Raw genomic sequence first — 15,255 nt, forward strand, 5'->3', positions numbered from 1 at the left:
GGCATGAGAATGGGGATGAGAAAACTTTCCGCCATGATTGAATGGATGAGCAGACTCGATGGGCCAAGTGGCCTCATTCTGCTCCTATGTCTTGTGGACTTAGGAAAACACTTGAGTGGAGTGTGGTGCTGACAAACAGATGGGCCAAAGCAGATAATGTAGATTTTGAAGAAAGTAGTCCTTGTGCTGAGAGACGAAATGATGTCAGAAGGTAAGCTCATGGGTGTATCAGATAGCAAGATTTCAAGTCGTGTGGTTCAACCTGAGACAATGACTGGAACTGTAGTGAGGGAACATGATCTGTGGCAGGGGACAAATACAGTGGAATTATGGAACATGTAATATTGGACAACAGAGGCAGTGGAGAAGCTGAGGGGATGGTAGAGAAGTAGAACTGGGTGTTGTCAGCATACCTTGAAACTGAGCCTATGTTTTCCGATAATGTCACAGTGGGGAAGGGTCCCAAGAGCAGATCAATTTAGTGCTAAAAGTATTAAGTTCATAAACTAATGAGATTAAGCAACTTGGAAGTAAGAGGAGCAGACTGTAATGATACCCATATAGAACTTGGAGACTTCACAATGAGTGGAAAATTCTGCGTTGTCTAAACTTCAGGGAGGAACAGCATTAACGGACTCCATACTTCCTTTAACTCGGCAGTATTGGTTGGTGATTTTTCTAAAGCAGCTTATTCAAATTATTTGAAATATAGATAGATGTAAGGCAAAGAAGAAACAAGAGTTATATTAAATGTCAGAAAGATGCGGCAGTCTAAATATTTGAATCAGTCATTAAAAACTTGACTCTCAATTGAAAAATGCAGCTAAAGTACAGACAAATTGATTTGCTAACCTCATGGACTGTTGAGTCTCATGCAGAAAATGTTTTGAGTTGTACTGCCTGTCACAGATAAAGCTCCATCTCATGTTCACTAACACAGCTATTAAGGTAGTGGTGAAAGCTGTAATGAACATTACTGTTGTCACGTATTGATTACTCCCATTTACATTTCCCATGGTGCTAAATTTCTCCTCCCATGTTTGAACACTGGGCCTTCAGTGAGGATCATTACTTTGGAGAAGGTAGTTCACTGAGCCAACCAGCTGTCTGCTTGACATGGTGAAGACAAATAGTTGAGGGAACAGGGAAGGAGTGTATGGAATTTCTTTCTCAAACATGCTTCAACTAATTCTGTCCTCATTAACAGAAAAATTATTTTAATGCACAATCTGTGCATTGATTTAGAATCTTAGTTAATGCAAGTCTGCGTGCAAGGTCAGAACATACAAACATATGGATGAGGAGTAGGCCACTCAGTCCCTCGAGCCTACTCCGCCATTCAATAAGATCATGGCTGATTTAATTTTAACGTCAATTTCATGTTCCTGCATATCCCCGATAACCTTTCACTCGCTTGTTCATCAAGACTCTATCTACTTCAGCCTTGAAGATATTCAAAGGTTCTGCTTCAGCCATCTTTTAAGGAAGAGAATTCCAAAGTATCTTAACCTTCTGAGAGGGTTCCACATCTCCATCTTAAATGGGTGACCACTTATTTTAAAATGACCCCTAGTTCCAGATTCTGCCACAAGAGGTAACATTGTCTCCATATTTACCCTATCAAGTTTCCTTAGGATGTTGTATGTTTCACGCAAGTCATCTCACACTCTTCTAAACTCCAGTGAATACAAGCCTCACCTCAAGGACAACCTGCCCATTCTTGGTATTAGTCCAGTAATCCTTTGCTGAATTGCTTCCAATGCATTTCTACCTTTCCTTAAAAAGAATACTAATACTCCAGATGTTCTCACTAATGCCCTGTATAACTGAAGCATAACCTCCCGATACTTGTATTCAATTCCCCTTGCAATAACAAAAATATTCTGGGCAGCACAGTGGTTAACATTGCTGCCTCACGGCACCAAGGTCCCAGGTTCGATCCCGGCTCTGGGTCACTGTCTGTGTGGAGTTTGCACATTCTCCCTGTGTTGCATGGGTTTCCCCCCCACAACCCAAAGATGTACAGGGTAGGTGGATTGGCCACGCTAAATTGCCCCTTAATTGGAAAAAATGAATTGGGTATTCTAAATTCATATTTTTAAAAAATTCCATTAGCTTGCTAATTACTTGCTGTCACAACTAGAGGGCTTGGCAGTGGTGGATCATTTCTTTCTAAGTTAATGGGCAAAAAAAGGGAAGAATTACTCAGTTGTGTCGATAGGTTGGCGATGCCGGGCTGTTCTGCTTGGAGAAGAGAAGGTTGAGAGGAGATTTGATAGAGCTGTTCAAAATGATGATGACTCTGGACAGAGTAGATGTGGGGAAATGGAAGGATTGACACTCAGAGGGCATCAATTGGTAATTGGCAAAAGAAGCCAATTAGGGCCAATTTGCCAATTTAGGGCAGCACGGTAGCACAAGTGGATAGCACAATGGCTTCACAGCTCCAGGGTCCCAGGTTCGATTCCGGCTTGGGTCACTGTCTGTGCGGAGTCTGCACATCCTCCCCGTGTGTGTGTGGGTTTCCTCCGGGTGCTCCGGTTTCCTCCCACAGTCCAAAGATGTGCAGGTTAGGTGGATTGGCCATGATAAATTGCCCTTAGTGTCCAAAATTGCCCTTAGTGTTGGGTGGGGTTACTGGGTTATTGGGATAGGGTGGAGGTGTTGAGCTTGGGTAGGGTGCTCTTTCCAGGAGCCGGTGCAGACTCGATGGGCCGAATGGCCTCCTTCTGCACTAAATTCTATTTTAAAAAATAAATAAAAATAATCAACAACCCCTCCAAGTTCAATTCACGATTGGCCAAATTAAAACAAGGAGAAGGTGTGGCAGTTGCACAAGACATAGCCTTACTAAACTGGACTGTTTTTCATGGATTGACAGAATGGTTACTCCACAGGAGGCAATTCAGCACATCATATCTCTCCTGGCCCTCTGAAGGAGCAACTTAGCTCATGCCACTCCACCATTGCCCTGCACATTTTTCTGTTTCAGAAAATAATTCCCTTTTGAATGCTTTGATTGAACCTAATCATAAACTTTTAAAGAATGCATTCCAGATCCGACCCACTCTGCATGAAATGGTTTCTCATGTCGCCATTATTTAGACATAGACAATACAGTGCCGAAGGAGGCCATTCGGCCCATCGAGTCTGCACCAACCCACTTAAGCCCTAATTTCCACCCTATTGTAACCCAATATCCCCTCCTAACCTTTTTGGACACTAAGGGCAATTTAGAATGGCCAATCTACCTAGCCCACACATCTTTGGACTGTGGGAGGAAACCGGAGCACCCGGAGGAAACCCACGCACACACGGGGAGAACGTGCAGACTCCGCACAGACAGTGACCCAGTGGGTAATCAAACCTGGGACCCGGGCACTGTGAAGCTACAGTGCTAGCCACTTGTTGAAAATTCTTAAAATTATAAATTCTTCAATAAAATATTTTCTAAAAAGAAAATAGTGAATTGAACTTGAGTGAAATAATAACGATCAGTTCGATATTCATAAGGCAATGAATCACTAAAACTATGAGCTTGCATGTTTGACAGAATTTTCCAAACCCCAAGATATACTCAAGCAAGATTAATTTCCATCATCCCTTAAAAAAAACTTGAGCAAAATTGTTTGAAGTAATAGCACCTTTAAATGAAGTAGTGATAAGAACATAAGAACTAGGAGCAGGAGTAGGCCATCTGGCCCCTCGAGCCTGCTCCGCCATTCAATGAGATCATGGCTGATCTTTTGTGGACTCAGCTCCACTTTCCGGCCCGAACACCATAACCCTTAATCCCTTTATTCTTCAAAAAGCTATCTATCTTTACCTTAAAAACATTTAATGAAGGAGCCTCAACTGCTTCACTGGGCAAGGAATTCCATAGATTCACAACCCTTTGGGTGAAGAAGTTCCTCCTAATCTCAGTCCTAAATCTACTTCCCCTTATTTTGAGGCTATGTCCCCTAGTTCTGTTGTCACCCGCCAGTGGAAACAACCTGCCTGCATCTATCCTATCTATTCCCTTCATAATTTTAAATGTTTCAATAAGATCCCCCCTCATCCTTCTAAATTCCAATGAGTACAGTCCCAGTCTACTCAACCTCTCCTTGTAATCTAACCCCTTCAGATCTGGGATTAACCTAGTGAATCTCCTCTGCACACCCTCCAGCGCCAGTACATCCTTTCTCAAGTAAGGAGACCAAAACTGAACACAATACTCCAGGTGTGGCCTCACTAACACCTTATACAATTGCAACATAACCTCCCTAGTCTTAAACTCCATCCCTCTAGCAATGAAGGACAAAATTCCATTTGCCTTCTTAATCACCTGTTGCACCTGTAAACCAACCTTCTGTGACTCATGCACTAGCACACCCAAGTCTCGCTGCACAGGGGCATGCTTTAATATTTTATCGTTTAAATAATAATCCTGTTTGCTGTTATTCCTACCAAAATGGATAACCTCACATTTTGTCAACATTGTATTCCATCTGCCAGACCCTAGCCCATTCACTTAACCTATCCAAATCCCTCTGCAGACTTCCAGTATCCTCTGCACTTTTCGCTTTACCACTCATCTTAGTGTCATCTGCAAACTTGGACACATTGCCCTTGGTCCCCAACTCCAAATCATCTATGTAAATTGTGAACAATTGTGGGCCCAACACAGATCCCTGAGGGACACCACTAGCTACTCATTGCCAACCAGAGAAACACCCATTAATCCCCACTCTTTGCTTTCTATTAATTAACCAATCCTCTATCCATGCTACTACTTTACCCTTAATGCTATGCATCTTTATCTTATGCAGCAACCTTTTGTGTGGCACCTTGTCAAAGGCTTTCTGGAAATCCAGATATACCACATCCATCGGCTCCCCGTTATCTACTGCACTGGTAATGTCCTCAAAAAATTCCACTAAATTAGTTAGGCATGACCTGCCCTTTATGAACCCATGCTGCGTGTGCCCAATGGGACAATTTCTATCCAGATGCCTCGCTATTTCTTCCTTGATGATGGATTCCAGCATCTTCCCTACTACCGAAGTTAAGCTCACTGGCCTATAATTTCCTGCTCTCTGCCTACCTCCTTTTTTAAACAGTGGTGTCACGTTTGCTAATTTCCAATCCACCGGGACCACCCCAGATAACTGAATGAACAGGTGCAATTTGCTTGCAGGCAGACAATCTCCGAAGAATCAGCACTTTAAAAGGCAGACTACTGACCACAGTTTCCCATCATCCACTCAAGCAATGTCATATTTAAGGATATATTTAGCAAGTTTTATTGTTACAAGCCGAGATTATTGATTGTCCACAGTAAATTCAATATTGCTTTTTCATGGCCCTTGGCGATGGTATTTCAGAGCTGTTAACAGTCATTATTAGAGAGAACCCAACATGTTGTGGTCGGGTATTTAGGCGTCCTGCACTTGTTTGTGGGCGTGAAGTGCAAGTAAAGATGACAAAACCAGTCTGACGTCTAATCTGGTTTCGACCCATTGAGCTCTTTTCCAAAGCTGAGCCCTTTAAATCCTTACTGTTTGAGTTTCACTTTGCTCAGACTTGAGGACTGTTCGGGCTCAATTAAAGTAATCTTTTCAGGTGAAACCAAGATTTAAAAAGAACCAAGCATTAGTTAGAAACCTGTCAGAATAATTAGATTGCCTATTGATCGGTAAAAGTAAAGAGACTGAGGACTATATAACAACTGTGGTAAACAGGAGCAACTGGTTTAAGAGACAATCACAAGGTCAATCATGTTTGCACAAAATCTGAAGGAAAACAATACTTATTGTAAATTCTTGCATTAAACATATCAAGCTTGCAAGCCCTGACAAAAAATAACCAAAACCATAGCCCGTAAATGCTACCAACTGTTGAGGGTGCTGGATTCAATTTCCTACTCTTAAGTTCTGATTTCCACCACCTAGGTTCTGGAGGAGATGGTTCTGCAGCAGACCATCCAGTTCAGTTCTCAAGTCCCACTTACAGGCCCAATCCAAATACACGCACTTGGCTCCCATCCTTGTTGATGTTTTGACATTTATTTTATTTTTGTTGAAAAAACTTTGTTCTTTACTCACCATTTTATAATACATGTTCTCACTACAAGGCCAATCCAGGAGACTTTTCTCATCCGACATTTCTCGCCATGTTGTTCTGTTGTCAGCACTGGTAGGTGCAATACTCAATACCACCCACATTACGAGAAGATGCAAATCTATATCCAAACTGTTACAAGATCAAGCCACAACTTGTAGGTCCTTTAACATCCTCAAACAAAATTTGACAAAGTCACATAAGGACATATTGGAGCTTGATCAAAGAGGTTTAATGGTATGCCTTATTAGAGGAAAGAGAGAGAATAAAGAGAGCAGATTCCAGAGCTTGGCCCCCAATGATGGAGCAGTTCAATAATAATTTTTCAAGTGGCCAAACTGGGGGAGCACAGAGATCTCAGAGGGTGGTTAGCCTCGAGGCGTTTACAGAGATAGGGAAGGGCGAGTCATAAGAAGGATTTGTCAACAATGAGGAGAATTTTAAAACTGAGACATTGCTCAATCAGTTGGCAGTGTGTAAGCCACGGAACAGAGGGATTATTAGGTGGGTAGGACTTAATGTGAGTTAGGACATGGGAAACAGTTTCAGTTGACTTCTAGTTTACAGAAAGTGGAACACTAGAGGTTCATGTGCATTGAATGAGTCAAATTTGAGGAAACAAAAACGGATGAGGGTTTCAGCAGTAGATGAGCTAAGTTGGAGTGGAATGTAGCAATATTACAGAATTGTGGAAGTAGGTCTGGGTAATGTAGAATATATGGCAGTGGAAGATCAGCTGAAGACTAAATGATAGCAAGGCGGAGAACAGTCTGGACCAACAACAGAGAGAAAAGCTGAAGTAGAGGTTATGAATGGAGTTTGTGGTGAAAGCCAAAGACATTAATTTCAGTCTACCCAATATTTTATTTGAGAAAATTCTGCTGATCCAGTTCTGGCTGTTGGACAAGCATAATAGGCACTGGAGGGGGTGAGGGCAGTGAGAGGTGGTGAGGTGTCGCTGGGCCATTTTGAATTTGTATTTTTGAAAGATGTTATTAAGGGGCAACAGATCATTTTTTTTTTAAATAGAGACGGAAATGTATTAATATGGGGTCACAGTGCAAGTGTGGGAAGAGGAATCATTGCAGGGATTGTCTAATAAAGTTTGAATAGATTGGTGAGTTTAGTTCCATTCAGCTAAACAATGGTGGAGAGGAGTTTGAGGAGGGTGGTGTTGTCAACTGTTGAAGTTTGCAGACAGTTTGAGAAAGGCAAGGGAGGGGTGACGGTGGTGTGTTATTGTCACTGACTAGTAATCCTAAGAAAGGCAAGCAGAAACAGTTTACCACGGTCACATATGACATTAATTGTTAGTTATCAGCAAGATAAGCAAAACTATATTTAATCTGCACCAAAGCTTCATTTACTATGTCATATCTTCCCCCTCTCCACCTGTTGTGAACTGTGCCCACACTGAGAACAAGACACCAGGGCCGCTGTGAGCCATTGGCTAGAAGGCGCACTTGAGTCAAATTAGTAATGTTTCTTCTCATATGATTAAGTGTCTCCTGCAGCACAACAGCTCCCTCTCAAATGCACAGCTGAGGTTAGAAACGCACTGCATGAAGAATTAGATATGCAAACTGCAGATGTTCTGTTGTCATTTTCGTAAGTTTCCACTTTGCGAGTATTGCTGATATACAACAGTCTCCAAGGAAAAGAAAAGGAAATTTCCTTTCACTTGGCCAAATTTAAGCTTTCCAAATACCTTTGATCTCCTCCTGACTGCACCCTTTGCGGAGCCAGGGAGAGCAGGATCTGCATGTAAGGCCATCACCATGTGTCATTTCAATCTGTCACGGGTACCCTGGCACATTAGTGCTGCTCAGAGTGATGTAATCTATCTTTTCCCTTTGGTGCCAGTTTGGGACAACAGGACAGTGCTTCACATGATCCCCTGACAGCACAGCACTAAATTGTGGGATATTGGCATTCTGTTACTTTATGACAAGTTTATTTTCAAAGTTCTTTTTTCCAAAACTTGCTTTTCCAAGATTTTTTCTTTCTTAGTTTGAATAGCTTCACTAAATGGCACCTGTACCTGAGGGTCAGTTTGGTGGGGAAGCTAGTCCTAAACATCTACAAATGAAGATTTTCTCAGGTGCCAAATCTAAGATTGGGAATTTTGTGGGAGATTGAGGATGCTAACTGAATAACCTATCTGAGACATTGTATGTTGGTACTTCCGAATCAGATCTTGAAACAGATTATCCCAGACGACCAACGGCTGATTTCCCCTTTGAGGGGGAGAGCTGACTGGTGTTGATTTCACCTGAGGATCACAACACCTTGGGCGAGGGGCAAGGTTGAGAAGGTGGGCCTCCATCAATAACCTCAGCCTGTATGGGAATTGAACCCACGCTATTGGCCTCGCTTTACATCATGAACCAGCTGTCCAGCCAACTGAGCTAAACCAGCCCCTGAAGCAGGAGTCTTTTTGGGAACTAATTTTAGCCCAAGTTTGTCTATTTATGGATTCAAGTTGAGCAAATGTTCATTCTTCAGATTATGGTATAAAACTGCAGAGCCCGAGGCTGACTGTTTCAATGGACATTGGACGAGGCGAGAAGAAACAAAAAGCTCAGCTGGCTGAGCAGAGGGCCTAGAAAAAGGAGACCCATGAATTAAGTGCCTTCTCAGCTCACTGTCTTCATCTAAAGCAAATATGACAGACACTGCCATTTCAGAGTGGGGATTCTGTGCCACACCAGGCTGAAAACAGCTGACTATTGTCATATAAGATGGAAGGCTGCCACCAGCGTGAGCACAGCCAAAAAAGAACTAAAACCTGTTTTGTTTTGAGTTGCAAAATAATCTCATCACGATATTTTGGATCTGCAGTATTTAGAAACCAACTGGATTGTTTTTAAGATGGTTGGAGATGGTATGTGTCAAGCTCAGGGCTTTTTGTTTAATTTAGAGTACCCAATTTTTATTCCAATTAAGAGGCAATTTAGCATGGCCAATCCATCTACCCTGCACATCTTTGGGTTGTGGGGGTGAGACCCACACAGACACGGGGAGAATGTGCAAACTCCACATGGACAGTGACTTGGGGCCGGGGTCAAACTCGGGTCCTCGGCGCCGTGAGGTAACAGTGCTGCACCACTGTGCCGCCCTAACGTAGTTCCTTTTGCGAGCTGGTCATGGCCACCAACACTGATCCAACAGTGCTGAGTGAGGAGTCGATTATTGGGCCGTGCCTCAACTGGAAAACTTGCAGCATTTGTTGGGTTCAGTAGAGACTGGAGCTGTAGCAAATGCAGTTCAGGCTCAACACATCCCCAGCCAAACATGGAACAGCGACAATAGATGAGTCAATCTTTAAAAATATTCATTACTTTTAGGTGATAAAATTACGCTTATATACCAATGTAACCTGCAATGTGTCATGGAATATTGAAGGAATTAGTCCGGTTAGGTGTTAACAGCTTTGAAATACTAAAGCTTGGTCGGTTTGAAACAAGTTACACAAGGTCACCTACAGCTTTTAAATTCCTCCTTTTATTTATCTACTTTTATTTGAACTGCTAATGGGTAGAATGTTCAAAGACCACATTAATGCAAATCTGAAGTACTGTCACTGGATGCAAAAGAGAAAATAATGGGTTCTATTCTCCAATGCTGCCACATTTTTTGGCAAGCAGAGGCAAACCAAATTGAATCAATAAACATACACAGTAAACTTCAGAAATAAGACATAAAATGTGTTGTATAATCCTTTTGTTTTAAATTGCGCTTTAGGAAAGAAGAAAGGTAGTGTGGCCCAGCCTGGCGCTCAACCAGGAGGTCTGGGCGCATGAGACCTGAATCCTGCCCGATTCTTCAAACTGCCCATCTCAATTGAAAGAGTTCTACCACTTTTCCCCACGGGTACCAGCCGAGTGTTCCACAAAGTGGTGGGTGAAGGAAGGTTGGCCGAGGTCGGACAAGAGGACAGATGAGCTGTCCTTGCTGTTTTCTTCAAGTCGCTTGGGGAATGATTAGCTGTGACTGTTGAATGGGTCTGTGAGGCACCAGTCTCGCTCTTGGGCAAGCTGGGTTGAGCAAAAGAGGCAAACGTCGAACAGGAAATAGGAGAAGAGAAAATGTTAAATTAAAAGGCAAATTAAATAAATTGAGAAAAAAATGTCCCATTTCGGAATATTTTTTGAGTTTGGTGGTGGGGGGGGGGGGGGGGGGGAAGCTGTGGTGGGGAAGAGAGGTTTGAAAAAATGACCATCAGTGATGTCTCACATAAAATGCATGATCGAAAATAGCTCAACCAATGTCATAGTTTATACCAAAGTGTATGCATGTTCACAACTCTTCCTTTGAGCATTCTACCTGAGTATGGAATGAGCCCTTTCACCAGGACAGGCACATTGTTAATGGCTCCTGCATGGAGTTGTCTCAGAATTTGAATTCACAATGCAAGATTTCTCTTCCAATGAGACAATTAATTTGGTATTCTGCTGTGAAGCGTTGTGCAGGAAATTTATTGAAATTGAAATGTAATCAAAAAAGAACACTTGAGTTTAAAATAAACCTTTTAACACATTACCTTCCATAAAAGATTGATTTTAAATCTACTGGGCTGATGAAAGGGTGGTAAAAGCTATTTCTAGTTCCATTCTTTGATTAATTGTAATTTATGCTATGAAGCTGCAGCATCCCTTTTGTTGTTAACACTGAATGATTTAAAGAAAGATGTTCTGGAATCTCCATTCACCATTCCAGTCATAACATGAATCCTGGTCACATTGTCAGAGATGAAAATTTGATTCACTGGACTGGATAATTGCATGAGCTACTCAATCAGCAGTATTAGCACAGACAAGAGGCTGCATTCAGTCTTATTTGGCTCCTTCTCCCTTGGAAGCCCATAGATACCCTATCATAATGGCACCTGGTTGCCTCTGGGAAGGCTTTCCCCCTCCTACCACGCTCAAAAGGCAAACAGGATTTGTTACCCGTTTACCAGACCGTGTGATTGATAGGGAACGGCAAACAAATAGACTTGGCCGAGCAATTTGATTGATACACTAGTCTCAGTCACAACTCAGGAACAGGAATGGGCCATTTGGCCCTTCAGGCCTGCTCCATTCACCCATTATAACTTTGTTGTCTTGGCTACATTTACTGTCTCTCCTTTCCCCTATTCTCATCCCATTGCTGCATACTTTTTCTCCCTGCCAGAGTCCCTGCCCTCACCTGTCAGAAAGGACAACAATGGAGCTTGAACTGTGAATTTCCTCACAAGCTGGCCTTTCAACAATGGCTAACAAGACAAAGTCACATTGCAGAATGTAAAAGTTTTGTTTTCCAGCCACTCATTTCCTCACTCCCTGTCTCGTTACCCCCGCCCTCCCCAACCCCTTGGCTAGCTGATTCCAACACTTCACATCTTAATAAAAAGACTCATAATGAATTGGAACAAAGAGAGAAAGTCCAAGATGAGAGACTGTCAAAAATCTAAACTTTGGTTGAACATGCAACATACTTTCCCCAGTGATCAAGTAGATTGAACGTGTAAGATCTGTAAACAAGGTGCTGGATCTCCAACCCATTCCTGCACAGGAATAAAGCTGTCCCAGAGTAAGCACACACTGGGAAACCTTCCTACTGGGCTTGGGTCCATTGCATTCACTGGATCAATGTTATGTTTTTGTGTCTTTGAAGTGGAGCCTGAGCCTCTGAGAAAGGGATACTGCAGCTCAGCACTTGTGTCTTTGTCATTTGATTTGCACTTTTTTCAGGATTTCAAGGCATTTTGTTTTCTTGACAATGTCCTTTTAAGAACATTGACCCTGAGAATTAGACTTCAGATTGTGTACCTGATCTGGACATGGTGTTAGGAAATGTGCCACATGTGCAACAAGTCACCATTTCTTGTTCTTTTTTTTCTTTTTCTCATGTTGGTCTCTATTCAGAAAAGGAAGTCAAGTTCCAGTGTTCAATTAATGGTGAGGACCCTTTTAAAATTTCAATTCACTTCACGTTAATCTTACTTATTCTTTCCCCCCCCCCCCCCCTCCCCCTTCTCTGCCAGGAGGTGACAGTCATCTGTGTGTTTACAGGTTTTTGTTACTTAAATCCCCATCAGAATAGAAAGTACTGAAGTCTGTGCATGTTGATAACGGTTAGAGATCCATCTTCGTAAATAGCATTGAACTGATCTAACGCTTCCTTTCTTTCTCTTCCTCGCTACTTTCTCTTTCTCCATTTGCTTCTCCTCGCAAGACTCAATAATATACTTTGTGGATCACCATAGCATTGAACAGCAGAGTTAAAATCTCACCATTGTGATTAGATTGGATTATCTCCTTTGTAACTTTTGTGTTTACATGTTAACATTTGTTTCATTTATGGAGATCTCTTACTGAGAACAAATGGGCAATAAATAAATCAGAAAAGAATTATGAAAAGCATCCTTGACATCTGGCATTGTTGAGGATTATCACCTGAGATTATTATTTAGTCATCAACGGTAGAGCCACAATCCAGCCCTCTACAAATCTCAAAAATGCAGTTCTAAATTTGCTTAAATATTAATTAGAAATGACAGATCAAAAACGAAAGACTTGTGTTTATATTGAGGTTGCTTTCCACAACCTCAGGATGTTCCAAAGCACTTTACAGCCTATGAAGTATAGTAATTGTTGTAAAGAAACACAGCAGCCAGTTTGTGCACAGTAAGCTCCCACAAGTAAAGGAATATGTTAATCAATGGAGGGGCGGGTGGTTTCCACTGATGTCCTTCAAAATAATGCAGACATAGTTTATGTATACCTCTTGAGAAGATGTAGCCTTAGTTTAATAATTGATGCAGAAAGACTAAAATTATGAGCATTTGTCTTCACCCCACCCTCAGTAAGAGCATTGAGGTTTTGACATCGAGGCAATCCACCAAATTCCATCTGTTTGTAGTCTACGGTCTGGGCTTCGCATTTCCAATAACTTTGTTGTATTGCTTTCTGAGGATAATCCTTGACAGAAAACTTCTCACATTGCAGCAGTCAGGCTGAATCCTAGTGTTGGACTCTATTATGCCCTAATATCCACCTGAGCAGGCAGCAAAACAAACATTCTTGATACAGCATTCATAGAATAGAAGCTGTAGCATTCATAGAATCCCTACAGTGCAGCAGGTCTGTTTGGCCCATCGTGTCTGCACTGACCCTTCAAAAGACCATCCGACCGAGGCCCAATCCCCACACCCTATTCCTGCAACCCCACCCTAAGGGACAATTCAGCATGGCCAATCCACCTAAGCTGCATGTCTTTGGACTCCTCCAGTGATGCAACACTCCTTCCAAGATTGACTGGGGCCCAAACCTAGTCTTCTGAGTTGAAGGCTTTTAGAGACATTGATGTAATCTTAATTTCCTGGCTCCAACCTTAGATTCAACTGTGAACTCGTGTGGTTTATCTTGCCACAAAACAAGTCACACTGGAAAAAAAGGAAGCAAATCCAATCTCAATAATAAAGTGACTGTGTGAATGTTAAGCACATCAGTAACTAAAATGAGTACCTGTTGCTCATGACTGATGTGATAGATGTGTCAAGTGCAACTATTAGAGAGTGATGTTGTCCTGGATCTGAGGGCAAAATGTTCTACCAGGGGACCAAAGAACCAGCAATAATGATTTATTACTTAATGACTAAGCTTTCCAGTGAAATATTGCTTGTTCTTAAAGCCAACTGCATGTCTGTTCCTCATCTCTAGTGTCTCTGAGTAGTAACCATGATACTGAGAAATCATGCAGTTTAGCAGATGAGAATTTTGTATCGTCCCTGATAGTAAAATTTTCAAATAGTTCTGCTAAAAGTGACAAGTGATATCAATCGATTTAAAAGCGATTCTCTATGATGCAACATGATTCAGCACTTCACTGAAGTTTTACTCCCTCCTCCACCCTTGTCATTCAGCTGCACAAGTCTAAGTCCAGTAAGTTCTGACTGACACATTGATTTATGTTTTAACTTCGAAACCAAGGAGATGTTAGTTTGTCAGTGCCTTTAATCAGTGTGTTAAAGGTTATGATACCAGGTGGGTGTCATGATATGCAGATACTAATGAACACAGAGAACAGGACATGACCAATGAGCAGGCAGGACACTCCGGGGTGGTATCTCATTATAAAAGGCACAAGGCGCACTCACTCCGCCTCTTTCCACTGATGAACATCTACAGAGTGAGTCAGGGTGTATTTACAGTATCACACCTCCAGCACGTTGCTAAGAGCTAGTCTGGTTCAGTCAGATAGAGTAACCACACTTGGGTTAGCACAGAGTGGAACTCAGAGAACTGTGTTCCTGGTTCAGTAAATCAGATTGAACTAACTTCCAGGTGAAATGAAATGAAAATTGCTTATTGTCACAAGTAGGCTTCAAATGAAGTTACTGTGTAAAGCCCCTAGTCGCCACATTCCGGCGCCTGTTTGGGGAGGCTGGTAGTCTCAGTTTCAACTGGCGGACATTCAAGCAAATGTTTCTGCTGTACATCGAAGCTTCAGACCTCATGGGTGCTTCTGATGCAATGAAGATAGCGCTTCTCCTCTCAACAGCGGGTGATCAAGCCATCAAACTCTTCAACTCTTTTCACGTCACTGGAGGCCAGGACAAGAGAGTTTCAGACCATCCTAGACGAGTTTGCCAGTCACTGTGAAATGGACACCAATGAAATCTTCGAGCGCTACATGTTCAAACAGCGTCTACAAGGTAAAGATGAATCTTTCAACTCCTTAACTAACTTCCGCCTGCTAGAGTTGTCCTACAACTTTGGTGATATTGCTGACTCCATGATCAGAGACCAAATCATTTTTGGAATTCACTCTGATTCTCAGAGAGCAGTGACTGAAAATCAAGCATATGACCCGGCCAGTCGCGATTGAAACATGCACAGTGCATGAGCAAGCCAAAAATCGCTGTGCCCAGTACAAATCGGCTGAAAATGAGAAACTTGCCTCCCACGAGGCGGAATAGCGCCTCAGCATTGATGAAAGCCGCCATTTTGCGCACTTTTCCCGGGGCCCCACGCATGCACGATGCGAACGGGATAATGAAGCGGCCGACACCTGCACTGCGCATGAGCGACAACGCGCGGAGCGTCAGGATGTTGATGTCATGACGTGCTCGAACTGCGGCAACGCCCACTTAAAGAAACACTG

At 42.4% G+C, this 15,255-nt stretch overlaps 1 protein-coding gene across 50 annotated transcripts in view; it reads left to right on the forward strand.

Moving 5' to 3' along the window:
- Window positions 1-15,255, forward strand: part of LOC119957389 (calcium/calmodulin-dependent protein kinase type II subunit beta) — a 313,459-nt gene that overhangs the window by 246,686 nt on the left and 51,518 nt on the right. For 26 of the 50 annotated variants that reach the window (XM_038785348.1, XM_038785349.1, XM_038785351.1 and 23 more), the window contains one exon: window positions 12,015-12,047. The exons of the other annotated variants lie outside the window; for them this stretch is intronic. In XM_038785348.1, coding sequence (XP_038641276.1) covers window positions 12,015-12,047 — 33 coding nt within the window. The remainder of the gene's footprint in view (window positions 1-12,014; window positions 12,048-15,255) is intronic. 50 annotated transcript variants of the gene reach the window in all.

Source organism: Scyliorhinus canicula, chromosome 26 (genome assembly GCF_902713615.1).
Source record: "Scyliorhinus canicula chromosome 26, sScyCan1.1, whole genome shotgun sequence".
Lineage (NCBI taxonomy): Eukaryota > Metazoa > Chordata > Chondrichthyes > Carcharhiniformes > Scyliorhinidae > Scyliorhinus > Scyliorhinus canicula.